Source organism: Lichenostomus cassidix, chromosome 7, assembly GCF_008360975.1.
Source record: "Lichenostomus cassidix isolate B80296 chromosome 7, HeHo_3.0, whole genome shotgun sequence".
Lineage (NCBI taxonomy): Eukaryota > Metazoa > Chordata > Aves > Passeriformes > Meliphagidae > Lichenostomus > Lichenostomus cassidix.
In genome coordinates this window covers 11,005,082-11,021,656 of record NC_139488.1, presented here as the reverse complement: position 1 = coordinate 11,021,656, position 16,575 = coordinate 11,005,082, and the positions used below count along the sequence as shown (strand labels likewise).

At 41.4% G+C, this 16,575-nt stretch overlaps 2 protein-coding genes across 5 annotated transcripts; one reads left to right on the top strand and one right to left on the bottom strand.

Moving 5' to 3' along the window:
* Positions 1-1,135: 1,135 nt before the first annotated feature.
* NIF3L1 (NGG1 interacting factor 3 like 1) lies at positions 1,136-6,580 on the bottom strand. Of its 2 annotated transcripts, none has more exons than XM_085066170.1 (7): positions 6,466-6,580; positions 5,805-6,248; positions 4,911-5,073; positions 4,336-4,462; positions 3,835-3,973; positions 2,428-2,511; positions 1,136-1,509 (listed from the first exon to the last, which is right to left on the bottom strand). In XM_085066170.1, the coding sequence occupies exons 2-7, from the start codon at positions 6,238-6,240 to the stop codon at positions 1,325-1,327; spliced, it is 1,134 nt and encodes a 377-aa protein (XP_084922296.1). In that variant the 5' UTR covers positions 6,241-6,248; positions 6,466-6,580; the 3' UTR covers positions 1,136-1,324. The 2 variants fall into 2 exon arrangements, with proteins under 2 accessions (XP_084922296.1, XP_084922297.1); XM_085066171.1 differs by having other exon boundaries at positions 6,481-6,560.
* Positions 6,581-6,585: 5 nt separating this feature from the next.
* Positions 6,586-11,443, top strand: PPIL3 (peptidylprolyl isomerase like 3). 3 transcript variants are annotated; one of them, XM_085066177.1, is made up of 7 exons: positions 6,586-6,692; positions 7,495-7,542; positions 8,677-8,751; positions 9,503-9,596; positions 10,208-10,275; positions 10,652-10,770; positions 11,048-11,443. In XM_085066177.1, exons 2-7 carry the CDS (start codon positions 7,540-7,542, stop codon positions 11,172-11,174), a joined length of 486 nt encoding a protein of 161 aa, XP_084922303.1. In that variant the 5' UTR covers positions 6,586-6,692; positions 7,495-7,539; the 3' UTR covers positions 11,175-11,443. The 3 variants fall into 3 exon arrangements, with proteins under 3 accessions (XP_084922303.1, XP_084922302.1, XP_084922304.1); XM_085066176.1 differs by having other exon boundaries at positions 6,607-6,734; XM_085066178.1 differs by lacking the exon at positions 6,586-6,692 and adding an exon at positions 6,808-6,832.
* The last annotated feature ends 5,132 nt before the right edge of the window (positions 11,444-16,575 follow it).

Here is a 16,575-nt window from a genome sequence, read left to right as displayed (position 1 = left end):
AATATCTGCACAGAAGATTTCAAACTAGTTAGTAGAAATATATTGTTTCTTATATCAAAATCCAGAATGGTTTGTCTGCCTTTTAATACCAGTATATAGCTTTTGAAGAGAACCAAAACATCCCATGGAGTAAGTCACCTCATCTGCCCCTCACTGACAGAAGCAACAGAGATGTATGGCCTGATTTTTGTATTAGCAACACAGAGCATCTACTTACCCCACTATCAATTTGATTCTTCAGATGGGTCCTTTACTTGGGAAAGAAGAAATTTCTTCTCACTTCCTCAACATATTGAGGTATGTTATTTGTTCATGGTTTTGGTAAGAATGATGACCTTTATTATATCCTAGGTAGCTTCAGATAATACTAGTCTTCCACTTATATTTACGTGGAACAAGACATGCAATTATTAGAAAGAGACATTCCTTGACCAGCCACTTTTTTATTAAAAGGATATCCTTAAAAGGATATTGCTAAGATATTTACAAATTTGTAATGAAATACTTGCCATCCAGAGATGGTAGGGTATGCAACAGTGAGATTTTTTTTCTTAACCCCCCCCCCAAAAAAAGTCACAACAGAAACTTGGAAAATAAAACTCATTATCAGTAGTGAAAATACTACTTGTTCAGTTTTAGTAATCCTGTGATTAAAAGCCACAGTTACAGAACTGTTTTTAAAGGAAAATAACAAAGGCACATGAATTTACAGCTTTGTTAAGGAATTGAGTTTTAAGCTTCCAAAGCTTTATGTGAGAGGCCCTCTATTGAAAAGCTTTTAAGGCTTCATTAGTGGTAGATCATGCAATTGAATACTACTACCAACAACTTGCTTTTGTGTCCTCTATCTGCATCTGAGTGGTGCTTTATAAAACTGCTAATGTAAACAGCTGATCTCCATCCTTTCATTAACCACTGTTTCTGAAGTTTATTAGGTAAACTATCAGTGACTTGCATTGACACGATTTGACGTAACTTAATAGGGTAGAACTGATGCATAAGCTTAAACCTGGAAATAAGTCAGGTTTTATATCTTTTACCCAAACCAGTCCTTGAGTTATCATGGTTATTAAATGTATATAATAACATTAAGTGAATTTATTCAAGTGCTGTGCAGTAATTGAGTAAATGAGCCTTTGGTATTCCAAAACAAACATTTATTTTTCTGACATGACAAAATATATCCCAGACTTTGAGGGACCGTGTAATACAGTCATTCTGTGATGGACCAATTGAAAGCACCTTCATTAAGCTCTGCAGTTGGATAGGCCTATGCAAAATACCATGATTGACTGAATTCTCTCTCTCTCCAATTTTTTTTCCCCTATGCCACCTGGAGAGGATCTCTGTCTTTCTCAGACACAATGATGTTGATTTTGTTCTGTAGGTGGATTGCAAGTGTGTCACGCAGCTCTGACAGGAAGCCTCGCTCAGTGTTACTGTGCTCACACAGAATAACACTTATCCCATTGGCAACTGCATCCAGCACGTCATGGTGGGACATCTCTCCTGCCATTTTGAGAAAGAAATGTCAAGTATGTCATGTAGATCACTAATTGTACAGTTTAGGTAACCAGGTTTCTGCAATGTATGGAGAATCTTAGCTAAAAGCTGGGATGATGTAATGCAATGTGGGCTGTAAAGGGAATTCAACACCATCTGCTCAGTAAGAACATGGAACACTCCTGCTCCAGGGTCCTCTGAAAGACTTCTGGCTGATGCCCTGTATACAGCTGAGACAAAACCACAGAAATTCCTTGCAATCTTTGAATAGTTGCAAATTCTGCCGGAATGCCAATTCTTTGGTTAGAAAATAAAAGTGCTCAGAGTGGTCTGGAAGAGGAGGGAGCAGAGCAACTGGGAAGCCTAAGGGTCAGCTCTGCAGGGCTACACAGAAGGGGGAGAAGGGGCAGTGATTACTACAGAATGCAAGGCAGCCTTCACATTGTTGAGCCACAGGGAATAGCTGTCACACTGGCAGAAGACAAATAATGGACTAAGTGTCCCTTTGGTCAGACACCAATGGAGTTTCTTTGGAAGGTTCTGTAGACTACGTTATATTCTGTTTCCCATTAGGAAATTCTATAGGGAACAGAGGAAATACACGTTGCCAACAGAGAAACACACTGAAAGTTGCAACTCACTGCCATCAACGCTGATTTTGTGTTGAAATAAATGTATGGAGAACAATGTTTTAATTCAAATATCTTTCACTATGCCACACTGCTATTTGATCCACATTACCTTTAATGTTAGTCTGTCATTCCAATAACTAACTGATGGTTGCTCAATTACAAGTGACAGGTAATTTTTTCTGGCCAAATCTTTCAACAGCTACTCAACCCTCTTATTTTTTTATGTTTTTTTCTGGTTTGTTTTTCTAATGACTATTTTTATAAAGATAATGAAACAGCAATCTATTATTACCTGTGAGATAGAGGTCAGCTTCCGTTCCCTTCAGGACACTGCTCCCAGAGCCAGCACACAGAGCAGCTTTCCTCACTGGCGATTCTGCAGGATACAAGGTGCCAGTTAAACTTCTTCCCCTTTGTTCAGCCCTCATGTATTTATTGCTAGTAATTGTTTCAAAGTTACCTACTACCTTGATTTTAGGGTCAACATAAATTTGTTGGAGACACACCTGTCAGTTTGAAAGAGTATGGGCATATAACATCTCTGACAATACAGCAAGATCCTGTGTGATAGATTTGCTTCAAAGTGCAGGAAACTTTGCAGAAGACTCCAGCACAGAGGCTGGCTGATGGCTGCCTTTCTCCTAGTGAGGTTTTAGTTAGGTTTCTGAAAGCTTTAATAGGCTGCTACTCTTTCCAGGACTCTTGTGTTCCACCATCATTTGTTTCCCAACTAATGATGCCACTAAGGCAGCATATTGCCTCAGATGTTCTGGTTCCTAACAGCTCTCAGAAGGCCAGTCTTAATACAAGCTGAAAGCTGCTCCATGCCAATAAAAAATTGTCCATTTGCTATGATTGCTAATTCCAAGCTATTACATATGTGACAGTGACATGAATTTTAATTTGTCATATACATTACATTTCACTAAAGAGAGGGGACACACAACCCAGAGAAGTTTTCAAATTCTGTAAAGGTTTTGCAGGATGTTGCCTTGCAATTACTGTGGATTTAAGTGGAGTCACACCACTTCAATCCGCATCATAAAGAGAGGCTTCAAAGAAGTTTGGGGATTTTTCAGTGCAATTGTCAGCTTCTAGTAAGACTTCTGTCTCCTAAGTTACAAAGAATTCTCAACAAATTCTAGTAGCTGTGCTCCTTGGAGATTATGATAGGTAGCTGGGATAAGAGGACGTTTATTCCACATCTTACTAATGACCCCACTGTCTGAGCTAGTTCACCTTCTTTGCTTATCTTTCATCAAAACATGGTTACGTGTTCATAAGGATACCGTAAAGTGTCTTACTATTTTAAAGTGGTCTGAATTTTAACATTCAGTCACAAAAGGGAACATACAATGAAACAGTACATCCTTCTGCCTGATATCCTGGGCAGGAAAAAAATCTTAGTCATTATATAAATTAAGAGAAAGCATATCTTGCATTCAACTTGTGCTGTCCCTTCTTCACTGCATCAACCAGCATAATACAGAACCCCATGAAAAATACAAGTGAGATTCTTTTCGTATAATGGTAAATTCTAAGATGCTCTTTCTTAACAGTGCTTCATAGCACTTGGAAGAAACCTGTTAGAGCAGTGTTTCTGTTAAAATTTTACAGGAGCACCCTCATGCACACACTCCTGCTCCTTATGTTCCTGCAGTGCCAGACTGCAGGCAGTCTGACTCGCAGGCCCATTTACCAAGTGTCCTGCCCACTCCCACAGCTACACGGACGTGGGGTAACTTCAGGTGGCCTTTGATACGCTCGATTATGCCTGACAAGGACACCGGCTCGTTCAGGGTGCACAGACGTCCCATTCCAGTGTGGGGAAGAAGAGGCTGAAAAGAAATTAAAATTACTGTGAGAAAGCTGACTCCAGAAGCTTGCATTGTTTTCCACAATGTATTGGGCATGCAGGAACATCTCTGAACTTTACAAAAAAATAGGTATGGGATGTTCTCAAATGTAACATACAAACTATGCAAGCTATTGGAACTGTTTTAAGAATTAGTACAAACCACATAGATCTTTTCATTGCTTTGGAAAATGTCTGTGGCTTCAAATACCTACATGCCAGTATTTCAGAGCACTGGGGTAGCACTGGAAATCTGTGATGCCACTGACTACTGCATTTCAGTGTGTAGGACATGCAGCTCACACACGTACTTCATTCACAGGAAGTACTATGTGATTTTGTTACCTTTTGTAGTAAGAGAATGTCGGTCTTGTGATAAAGAAGGGTGTTCTGGGACAATAGTGCCACCACCTCCAGCAGTGCTTTCTGAGAGCAATTCAAACTGACTCGTGTTTGCTCCTCACCTTCAACCCTGAGGAAAGACATGCTTGGAGATTTTAAGGAGCTAGATAAAATTTTGGCATTCTAATTATTATATTACAGCATTATAATTATTACTCTATGCCAGTGGCTGTTCTACCACTGAGAAAGGAAAGAAAGGCAGCATTGTAATAGCCTAGACTTGTCCACTATCTTGGAAGAAACAAATATGGGAATTTAACTCAACTGTCGTCATCAAATTTCCTCAATACTCTTCTTTAACACCTCTAATCTATGTGATGCTTGAGTTGCTATTACCATTTAGCATGACACAGATTGATCAGAAAGGGATTATTATTCCTTAAGTTTCTCATTCTGTTGCTGAAAAATACAGCAGCAATGCACAGAGGAACAAATGATTAGAGTAGTAAAATACAATTACAGCAACTTACTGTTTCAAACAACAGAAAGAATACAACATTAGAGAGTGGAGCAGATACCTGGCTGGGAGAGTAGTGAGACAAGAGATCTCTGGGATGTCTTGGATTTTGGACAGCACTGCATCCAGATGCTCAGCCTCTGCACAGAATTCTACCCGGTGAGTGCCCTCAGCTGGAGAGCCTGGCGCAGCGGATGGATGGAGTGGGACACAAGTACAGGCACCTGAGAAAACAGTACAAGATTGCTGTTTTATATAGCAAGGTAAGTACCCTAACACTGATTCAGCACATATCCTAAAGAGATGCGGCAAAAAGATGCAAAATTTGCACTCAAATCCTTTTTTCATGACCAGAATGGAAGACTTTTCATTTTCCTGTATCCATTAGGCACACTCTATTTTAAGTCCAAAGAAGGTGATGGATATGTACTATTTGCCATTCTTAATGCCATCATTTTATTCTAAGGATTGTACAAAACCAGAAAGAGCTTCTGGTTTGTATGACAGCCAGGAAAAGACACAGCTTTTGTAATCTCTGAGCCACAATATAGGATAAAAATCTAAAATAATTTCACATAGCTTAAATCCTTTTTAAACATTGAGATCTTGTACTTTATAAATTAAAGATGGTGATTTGAAGTCAGCGGTCTCAGCTTTGCAAACTCAGGGGACAATGAATATGGTCCACCAGTTCTGGATACATCCAGTAGTAGAGTCATGTGTCTGAAAATATCCTCTCGTGTTTGTATCTGGTATACATCAACAAGATAAATTTCCTAAAATGTGTTAAAGGTTACAGTACTATAAAAATACTGGGAAAAATAAAAAACAGTCCTCAAATCACACCTGTAAAAGCTGGAAGAAAGGAAAATGGGGAAAGATCCCACCTAAAATACCATACACCGATTAATAATTGTAATTTTTTTTTTGTTGTTTGTTCTTAACAGAATCTCACCGAGTCCCTTTGTTAGCCAGTTATTAACTCCATGAGGTATGGCATCATACGCCGTATGTGGAGAGTAAATCCCGATTCTGTTCTCCAGTGCTCGCACCACCAGCCGTTCCTTCCAGGTCTTCCACGTTACTCGCTTGAGTGGTGTGAATATAGGAGGGTGGTAAGAAAGAACGAGGTCTGCTTTCTTCTGCACTGCCTCTTCCATCACCTCCTCAGTGAGGTCATTAGTGAGGAAAAGGGTGTTCACAGTGTGGGGAGGACTTGGTTCCACCAGCAATCCCACATTGTCCCAGCTTTCAGCCAGAGCGGGGGATGCGAAGTCATTCAGGGCAGAAACGAGCTCCCGGAGGTTCATGAGGGCGCGTACGGGCTGGCGGCCCAAGGCACGGACGCGGTGGAGAGGCGGGCGGAGCAGCGATCGGACAGGCAGCAGCATGCGGGGACCTGTGCGGGACAAACAGGCCGCAGTGAGCTTGGGGAACCCACCGGCCCGAACAGCAGCTACCAGCACTGGGGCTGGCAGGTCACTGCGCCCGCCTACCCCCGGCACCACGCGGTACTGGGCGCCCTCCCCGGCCGGGGCTGCTGCGGGCACACGCCGCACACACCGCCCCGCGCAGCCCTACACCTAACGCGCCGAGCTCAAACTTCATCCCCCTACCACGGCAAAACCGACCCGCAGAGCCCGGCCGCAGAGGCGTTCGCTCCTCAGCGGCGGGGAGCCACCCGTTCGGCACCTCGCTCACCTCCCGCCGGAGCAGGGGCGGGACCTGCGCTCGGCCCCGCCGCTTCCGCCGCGCTCAGCGGGGTTAGGGCGGCCCCTCCGCTGCGCCCGGAGTGAGCAGCGGCCCGGGAGAGACGAGCTGCCTCAGTGGCGGCGGGCGCTGGGTCTGTATCAGCCCAGGGAGGTTAAAGCATCATCCGAACGCGGTGAGCGGGCGGGCGGTGCCGCCGGGCAGGGACTCGCCGGTGGAGGAGCCGAGCGGCGGCGGGCGGAGCTCACTCGTGCTGCGCTCTGCGGCGTTGCGGTAGCGGTGCCTCGGGCGGGCAGCGAGGGAGCGGGAGCTCGGGCTGAGGGGGAGCCGGGCCAGGTGGCTTGAGGTGGCAACACGGGGCCAGCACTTCCCCGGGCTCTGCGGGGCTTCACCAGGGAGGGCAGGTCGATAGAGGAGAAACTAGCCCGTAAATCTGTTGACTTCTACGCAGCCGCGGTTTTATTACCGTCCCTCTAAACGCTTCATTTGAAAGTGTTAACAAAGATTTAAAAATTCTGATTCTGTGCTTGAAAACAAGTACCTATTTGTTGCAGGCACTCAACAGCTGTCAGGAGTTGGCTCCAAATCACGCTTCTGTTAGGTACTGGCTTGTGGCTTTCAGGTATGAATTTCCGCCAGCTACTGTTCCGCCAGCTACCATAGTATATTGCTTAGGATAAATTTTCTGCATAGGAACGGGCGGTTTTCGCTCTCTCCCCCTCTCTCTAAGTGGCCTTTTTCTACTCGTTTTTCATTGTTTGTATGCTGTGCAGTTGCTTAATGCAAAAACTTAGCTGCGGAGTCACTGGAATGGCACTATAGAACCGTGTAGTGTAAAAAGCATTTGTTGGTGCAACCAGCAAATATTTTAGAATCAAAAGAAATGGGGCTTGGCACAAAAAAACCCTAATACATTTCTTATGTTATCTCTGCAGGAAATTGTTGAATAGAAGGCTACCTCAGCTTTTTGATAAGCAGACATGGTAAGAATAAAAGCACTTTTAATATTTTTTCATTCTTTCTGAAATGCTCATCTCTTGGAAAGTGAATAACTGCTCTGCATATCAAAAGATAACACGTCTTACTCTGAGGAATTTGTCATGAAAAGTTCAGGGTTTTAATTTCAAACTTATACTGTGAAAAGGAAAACAAATTGATTTTCATCAGTCTAAAATATAATTATGCTTTCACTTCAGAGATACCGGATTTTAATGCTGCTTTGGCATATATTTGATAATCTAGTTTAGTTTCTTTTGCCACAGAAGCATTAGTCTAGTTGCAAGAACGTACCTCTGCACTCACAGGCTTTTAGAAGTTCAACAAATCAAGAAGTAGATATAAGACTAAATGTGTTTTAAACTGTACATACACCTTTTATAGCATCGTCATGGACATTGTGGGCATCTGTCTCCTTTACTTGTATACTTTCGGAACAGAGTGCCAATATCAACATGATGCTGATTTTTATTTTTTTTCTGTACAGTTATCCCCTACAGTAATTGTTCTTGCATAGTTTAGCACTTTCCATAGGAGTACTGTGATATATTTGGCTTGTAGAGATATATTTGCTTAGGTCACTGGGTAACTGATTCTAGATTTTATGAAGGTAATTTATAACTTCTTAAGAAAAGCAAGTTAATTTGTAGATTTGCTTGTTTGTGAAGGCAGATTATATATGCTGCCATTCAGAACTAGCTCTATTACTCAAAAGGCTGCAGGCATTAGTTGCTCCTCTGGTTGTAAAGCAGTGAGGTCTGTGCATCACACTGTCATCCAAAATAGATATAACCTTGATTCATCATCTTTACAATCAAGTGATTGAGTAGGTCCTGTTTGCAAATGAATAATGTATTTCTGGAATGTAACAGCATAAAACAGCTACTGCATTACCATGGCAAACTTGATTTGTCCTGAAACGAAAGTAAACCGAGTGCTTTCTGGTGATTTTACTGAAAATGTGGATGGTTTGTGGCAGTAGCCTTGTGTATGGCCAAATATTTAAACAATGGTTATATGCAGTGCAAACTTGCTTACATTCTTGGTGGGACTGGGAAGTAAAACTAGAGCTGTTAGTATTTCATTGCTGATTTAATTATTATTTTCTGCCTTTTGCTCAGGCTGTCACACTGCATACTGATGTGGGAGATATTAAAATTGAACTATTCTGTGAGCGTACTCCAAAGACTTGTGAAGTAAGTCAAGTACCAGGAGTAGGATTGCCTAGTGGTGAAGCAAAGCAGTAGAAATAGTGAAGGCTGTGGAGGTGAAGTGGCTTTTGCAATTCACCTTGTCATGTAATTGAATACCAACATTTCAGGCTGGTGCAGTGTCTGTTCCACTGTGGAACTTTTCCACTGTGTCATGCTGCCTAGAGTTTGATGTCTGTTTCTCCCTTGATCAGGTTTTGTTAAGGGTTGCTTCTCTTCAAGTTCCAGCATCTCCTTTGCCTTTAGGAGAAATAAAGCACCTACCATGGGATTCTCAAATTTCCATGGGTTTGCTCATACCCTCACAGACTTGATTTTAATTTAAGAGTGAGACTCACTCACTCCCAGCTTGTTAGGGGCCCCAGTTTTGATATTTTGCAATGAACTTAAATTGAAATAATTTATTTTTAAATAAAAAAGCTGAGGCATGAAGTTATTGATTACAAAATTGCATGTACAAAGTAAAATTGTTGAATGGGAATGATACTTGAGAGCATGCTGTAGGCTTGTTTATTCCTCAAGTCAGACAGCCTCGCACTGAAAGCATTTTATTTTTTGTGTGTGTGTCACTATCGAAGGAGTTTATTAGCTATGATTTGTTTATGACTACTCTGTGGCAATAGTCTGTGGAATTCACATGGTCACAAAGCAAAGGTCTTGCCAATGCTGTCATTTTAGTAAGAGATTTTAGTAGTTTTTCAGTTGTTTGTTAATATGGTTTGTTTGGTTTTTGTAGAATTTCCTGGCTCTTTGTGCTAGTAACTACTACAATGGATGCGTATTTCACCGAAATATAAAGGGCTTCATGGTTCAGACAGGGGATCCATTAGGTAAATTCTTCTGTCTGGGTCTTTCTATAGAAAAATTGTACATAAACATAAATAGTAAAGAAATAAAAAGGAATTACAGGTATTAAAACCAAAATGTAAGTAAAGTAAAAATACGGTGATAGAGGTTTTTATTATGAGATTTGTTTTCTTTGGTGGCCTTATAGAAGTGCAGGCATTACCCTGGTTTTAAGTAATCATGCATTCTACAAACTTGAGTTTTTCCAGCTGTTTCCACTAAAGATGATAGTTCTGTTGACTTAAGAAGAAGCAGTTGCTACTGTGCTTTGTGTGGTTTCTGCCTGAAGGGCTACACTGCCTGTAAAGTATTTGGGGAAAATGTCCCAGACATTGTCATCTGTTTGGGAGAAAAGCTGATTCAGTTCTATCTGTTTGTACTCACACTGAATTTAATTTGAGGATATCCCAGTGTTTTGTTCTGCTTCTTAATAGGTGTTCCTTACATAGAGTTAAGTCTCTGTGCAATGCCAAGAACATGCCTCAAACTAATTGCAGGCTTTCCTAGGGTCTTTGTTGTAAAGTGTTGTAACAGAACATAATTTCTGGATTTTTCAGTCTGCAAATCCAGTAATCTCTGCTGTGTTCTTTGTCAGGCACTGGGAAAGGAGGTAACAGCATCTGGGGCAAGAAGTTTGAAGATGAATTCAGTGAATATCTAAAGGTATTTCCTTGCTCTAAGCATGCACTTACGTTTTCATCTGAATTTTCTGTACAGGTTGGAGAACAATAGCTTATTATTAAAATAGGAACAGGCATTTCTGTGCTTGGCAGGTAGGTTTGAGGGTTTTCATCACTGAAAACAGAAGTAAAAAGAATTTCTGACAGTGTTTTTCATGCACTGAAGACAAAAGAAGTAATTTTTCACTGAAAGAGCCATTTTGAGGAGCTAATTACTGATTGTGATAGAATATATTAGCAACCAAGATTTGTTCTTAATAATGGTATTGAGGAAGAGTTCTGAGTCACAGAGCACTTTGCACAGGATGGTCCTGGTTTCACAGATGTGTATTCATGCTCAGGTTTTTCCCCTTGTTCAGCACAGTGTCCGTGGAGTAGTTTCCATGGCAAACAATGGTCCCAACACCAATGGATCGCAGTTCTTCATCACTTACGGCAAACAGCCGCACCTGGACATGAAGTACACGGTGTTTGGAAAGTAAGTAAACTACACGCCTCTATCAGAGTGTGTGAGGGATCTGAGTGGTTTGGGGCACGTGCAAATGCTTGTACTTTATCTCAGAATCTGTTATGGATGCTTAATATTTCCTTTCAAAATACATTATTTACCACATAAAATGTTTTGGTTGTCTTAATTTGTATCATTTGCTTGCAAAGTCCTTGCTCTATGATACTTAAGTGTTTTGAGATACCTCAACTGTGACATTTCAATCATTATTAGAAGGTGATTTCCAGCACTTCTGTTTTTGTTGCAGAGTTATTGATGGCTTGGAGACCCTGGATGAGCTGGAGAAGCTGCCTGTGAATGAGAAAACCTACCGACCTCTTAATGATGTTCGCATTAAAGACATTACAATTCATGCCAACCCTTTTGCTCTGTAGCCACAGAATGCATCAATACATTCTTCAGAGACTGGTCAGATAATTCCCAGATTATGGGGTTTAAAGAGCCATCAGAAAGGGTTACTTCAGCTGGATCATATCTTTGCTCATTGAATACAGAATTTTCAGGAGCTATGAACATTGTTTGGGAGTTGCTACAGAAAAGTCTTGTGCTTCAAAAGCCAGGTTTTCCAGAATATCTTCCAGGATTTTTATTTTTTAAAATTGTTTTTTATACTTGTAAAATAAAAAACTTATTTTTTTCCTAATCTTTGGTTTTTGCCTTATCTTTCTGAGTAATCCTACGTTAAAACAATGTCTTTGGTATAATTTCATGCTACCAGTTTTATGAAACTTTCTCAGGTAAATTGTAATCTTTACTCAGTTTTCTCAAAAGAGGAAAGTAAGAGATGTAATTTTTCCCCCTAGGTGAGAGCAGTGTCATAAAAAGGTGAAACCTTTCCCTCCCACAGGATTAAAGAACATATTTAGAGGAGTGCTTGCTTTTGTACTGCTGTGTTGGAATTATAACCTCTTCAGCCTCCCCAAAAGGCAGCAATTTCTTCTGCTTCTGGTACAACACTTTTGGTATGAAAGAGTAAGTATTTATGTCCTAACATAGTTGTTGATTGAAACTAGGTAACATGGATTTACTGTAACTTGTTTTTCGTCACTTTTTTGCACAAAGACTAGGGGGTAAACACAGCAAAGAGCAGTGTCAGAAAGGCTGTTGTCACCTGATATAGAACAGATCAGAGAGCCGTTTTGGACTTCTTCCCCAGTTCTCTCTCCACTCAGTCAGCATCCCTTAGCAAAGCCCATTCTCATGTATATGTGCTTTGTAATCCATGAGAGGCCGAAGGTGCAGCTGACTTGCAGTCTGCTTCAGACCATTATTTCCATTTTGAGACTTGGCCTCTTAATACAATGAGAACTCATTTGTGAGAGAAAGGCAAAGGTATGCCAGGTACAGGTTACTGAGGTGTTAATGAGCAGAGTTAATCCATACCTTCTTGAGGGGACAAAGTTTCTATTTTCTGTATGGAATGTTGGTTAAAGCTCCCAGCCCTTGTGCCAGACTTCATATATTTTAGTGTAATACTTCAGTCAGTCACACACAGGGAAGAGGCAGAGCACAGAGCTAAAAGAATGAAATCCTTTAACCAGTGCAGTAGCAGGTAGACAGAAGTGTGCAATGCCACGTTGGACTGACACTACTGCCATGCAGGAGGAAGGGCATTAGGAAATTTCCTACGGTGCAACGGAGCTGTAAATAATTTAAAATGCTGCCATCCCGCACTGAACTGGAAACAATTGTATTGTGTCTGCTTTCCTGGACTTGGTCTAAGCTGGAGAGCAGTGGGCAAGAAGAAAATAATGGTACATGATCTTTGAACAGTGACAAACTGCTGTCATGTACGTTGGCAAGTTGATTCCAGAGAAGCACTGCCCACATCGAGGGCGGTACGGAGACGATTCACAGCTCATCACCGGGTAAGCAATGACAATTTCGCAATTCGGAGTTCCCGCCCAACCCCTGCCCCCCCACAGCCCCCCGCCCCCTCAGGCCGCCATGTTGTCTGCCGCGCCGTTCCGGGCGGGGAGAAAATGGCCTCGGCCGCTGTGGCGGGGCTGGAGCCTTGCTCACCGCCCGCACCCTGTCCCCGAGCCCCTGCTGGGGCCGAGCTCCGAGCCTTTGGCCGGGGCGGGGATTCCAGGGTCCGGCCCCGCGTTCCCCTCGCTCCGCCCGCCCGGTGCCGGCAGCGGCCGCAGCCTCCCTGAGCCCTGAGGCGATGCAGCCGGCGTGGGGTTGCGAGAGGGAGTAAAAGACAGCTGCGTAGGAGGAAGTTCGCTTTTCTTCTTGGGGCAAACTTACTGGGAGATAACCCGAGTTGTATTGTCATTTTGATTCAGTGTTAGGATTTCTCTCTGAATCCACAGAAGAACTTTGATGTCTTGAAAAGCCCACTGGGCAGTATTCGCCCTTGTTAAGCACACAGAAGCCTTTCTTTTCCCTCGAATACGCAGCACCTGAGTAGCTTTACAGAAGTGTCAAGTGTCCAAGCCATGATATGTATTTAAAAAAGGCTTTCTTTAAGGAGTAGGTTACAGATTTAAGTTCCCCCATTGAAAACAATTTGAAAAAAGCTCTTGAATTAAAAATAACATGGAAGGACAGAGAAAAAAGCCAAAAATTTGGATGTTGAGGAAAAATACAATCTTCATTACAGTGTAAATTTGATAATTAATAGTTTTGCAAATGAATTGTTTGTCAGTGGGATGTAATTCAAAGAGTAAAATACCTTTGTTACACTCGGGGAATTCCAGTCGAACTAATGGTCCTGACAGCGATAAAAGAAAAAGACCACTTTGCAGAAGGTACAACAATGCTAAGAATGGAAAGGGGACACCATTCAGAAGTGCACAGGAGAAAAAGTACTGCAAACATCTTTCTCAAACTCCTGGCAGGTAAATGACTTCTGGACTTCTGGTATCAGCAGGCATGTTTTAAGATTTTATTATTCTGATCAGATTATGGGATGTTGGATTAATTTTTGAGTTGAAGGTCTTTCAGGAAAGATGTCTTGCAGTTTAAAGCAAAAAGCTGCCTGCAAAGGGGCACTGGAATGATTTAAATTATATTTATTGGATTTTTTTTTTGTAGTAATGATACAGAAACCAAATCTGTGAATGAAAGAGACCATTGTCAGTGACACAGTTTTGAGGTTTGCAGTCACGAGTCCAAGCAAGGATGTTAGAGTGGGCATCTGAGTAGCCAGCAGCTGGTGGCAAAAGGAAATACAAGACAACTTATAATACATGTCATACTAAACCTCCACAGGTGATAGGAGCAATTTTAATTTAGTTTGATTTTTTTACTTTAAGAAGGTAGATTCTCATCTGTCAGTAGTAATTTGGGTGTGGGGTCTGGGGTGTTCAGTCAATAATAGTTTATTCCTTTGGCTCATATTAGTAGCTGATTGTTTTTTGCTACGATAGCATTTCCTTCGGTGAAAATCTACAGTTTTTACATATGCTTGTGATACCACAGAACATGGTCCTGTTCGTTCACTAAATACATTTGAGCGGATTAATGAACAATAACCATCAGTTGAAGTACTTGAAATACAGGCATCACTTTCATGCCTTCAGAATTTATTTTGCTTAACCCCTTCTCTAAAATCCAAGGACAAGCTTTTAAACTTGATTTTGACTAAATACCACTGAAATAGCAACGGTATTTTTCAAGTATCAGTAAGGAATCTGTAGAATTGAATATGGATGATAACTGCCCACTAGCAGGGTGATTTTTCTGATCTTTGCTACACCGTTAAAAAACCTGAAGACTGGAGGTTTAAGGTAAGATTTTAAGCCAAGACATCTTAAACCAAGTGTAAAGTGAATGTATATGCTATTGATGATTAAAAAAAAGTAGCTTCTTGCTGAATAGTCATACAAGTTATTTAATCTTGATTGCCTAAGATGGGTATTTGAATTTGGACAAAGACTATTTAAAAATACATATATGTGTGTGTATATATATATATATATATACATATATATATATATTTTTAATATATCCTTTTGCTTTAAGAAAAAAATAGGGGTCCTGAAATAGTAAAGTAAAATTTAGTGAACCAGTCTTTTAAAAGAAAAATTGTAATTTTTTTGTTGCCTTCCTACTCTGAGTATCTCATTTGAAAATCTGTTCCTTGCCATGTTTTCGTTCTGTTGCATAACTGAGGTGCCCTGTGAATTTCCAGGGCCTGAATTTTTAACTGCTCCTGCCGACTGTTTGTGGCCTGGTGTGTATCTGAATGCCTGAGTATCTCCCTGCTGAATGAATTGTTTTTCTGACCTGAATTCACTTGGGTTTATTGACTGGCTGCATGATCTTGGTGCTGTTCCAGAAGAGCCATCAAAGGAAAAGATGCAGGAATGCAGAGGATGATGCAGAGGGTTATCTGATCTATCAGAGAGAGATGTCCTAAGTGCAAGAAGCATAGAGTATTTTTCAGACTTTATTAACGTTTTAGAGAGATGTGATGGGTTGACCCTGGCTGGGTGACAGATGCCCACCACACCCACTCTGTCACTGCCCTGTGCAGCTGGACTGGGGTGAAAAAAATGTAACAGGTTCATGAATTGAGATCAGGGACAACAGATAACTCACCCAATACCATCACAGGCAAAACAGACTAGGCTTGGGGATATTAAATGAATTAATTACCAGTCAAAATCAAAGCAGGATAATGAAGTAAAGTCTTAAAAACATTATCCCCTCATCCCTCCCTCCTTCGCTGGCTCCACCTCCTCCCCACCCCAGCGGTGCAGGGAGACAGGGAGTGGGGGTAAGTTCAGTTCATCACAAGTTGTTTCTGCCCCTGCCCAGCCCAGGCCTGTGTAATGAGGAAGCTCTTTGACATCACACAGCTCACCTTAAAGCTTTATCTGCGGTGATGCAGTGCTGTTTGGGCTCTGGCAGTGAGGCTGTTAGAACTCTGGAATGTATTTTGTGTTTGATGACAGTTTCACTGAGTGCAAAGTAGTAGGCACCTAGATTGTCTTTCCACAGTACCACGCACCTGACACCTCAGTTAACATTTTTGCCATTTAAATGACTGAAAAAGGCTGGTTACTTTTGCCTGACAGTTGTGTTAAGATTGTGAGATGTGGAAGTTTCTTCAGTATTAGCCCAGCATACATAAAAATACCATGGGGAGGTAAATGGGGCTTTTAATTTCTAAGAACAGTAAGAAGGTATAAAATATGTTTGCAGAATTGATATATGAAATTTTAGTCTTTTTCATGGATAGATGAACCTTGGTTATATTGTCAGCATGTACTAAAAACTTACCTTTTCTATAAAGGTTGCCATTGCTATAAACAATGTGTATCTGAATATTCTTGGTTAAAAGTACTTGCTGGTCTACTCTTTGGTTCCATCTTTTCAGAAGAGGCAAATATATAGCTGTGAAAATAGTAAAAAATTATGGCAGCTGCCCCAAAGCAGCTTATGACATCCTAGTACTGGAATATGTAAAGGCACTGGATCCTGGCAGTACACAGTGAGTATACAAAGCCACCTGTACTTTGGTTTGGCTTTTAGGATTTCTGTGATGTTGCTTTCTGCAATAAGGGATGTATCCCAAGTGTTAATACAACTGTTGCAAATCATGTCACTGCCTTTGTAGTCACTGTGTCCAGATACATGTTTGCATTGGTTTTGAGTTTCTTGAGCTCTTGGACTGTTAGCAGTCTGGTATCAAACAAGAATCTTCTGAATCCTTTCACGGCACTGGGATGGTCACAGTCATGTGATGTTTCAAGTGTACAGTGTATTCTCATGGAGTACCAGCTTGGAGCAAGCACCACTTCCTGTAAGTTACTGTGAACCTTA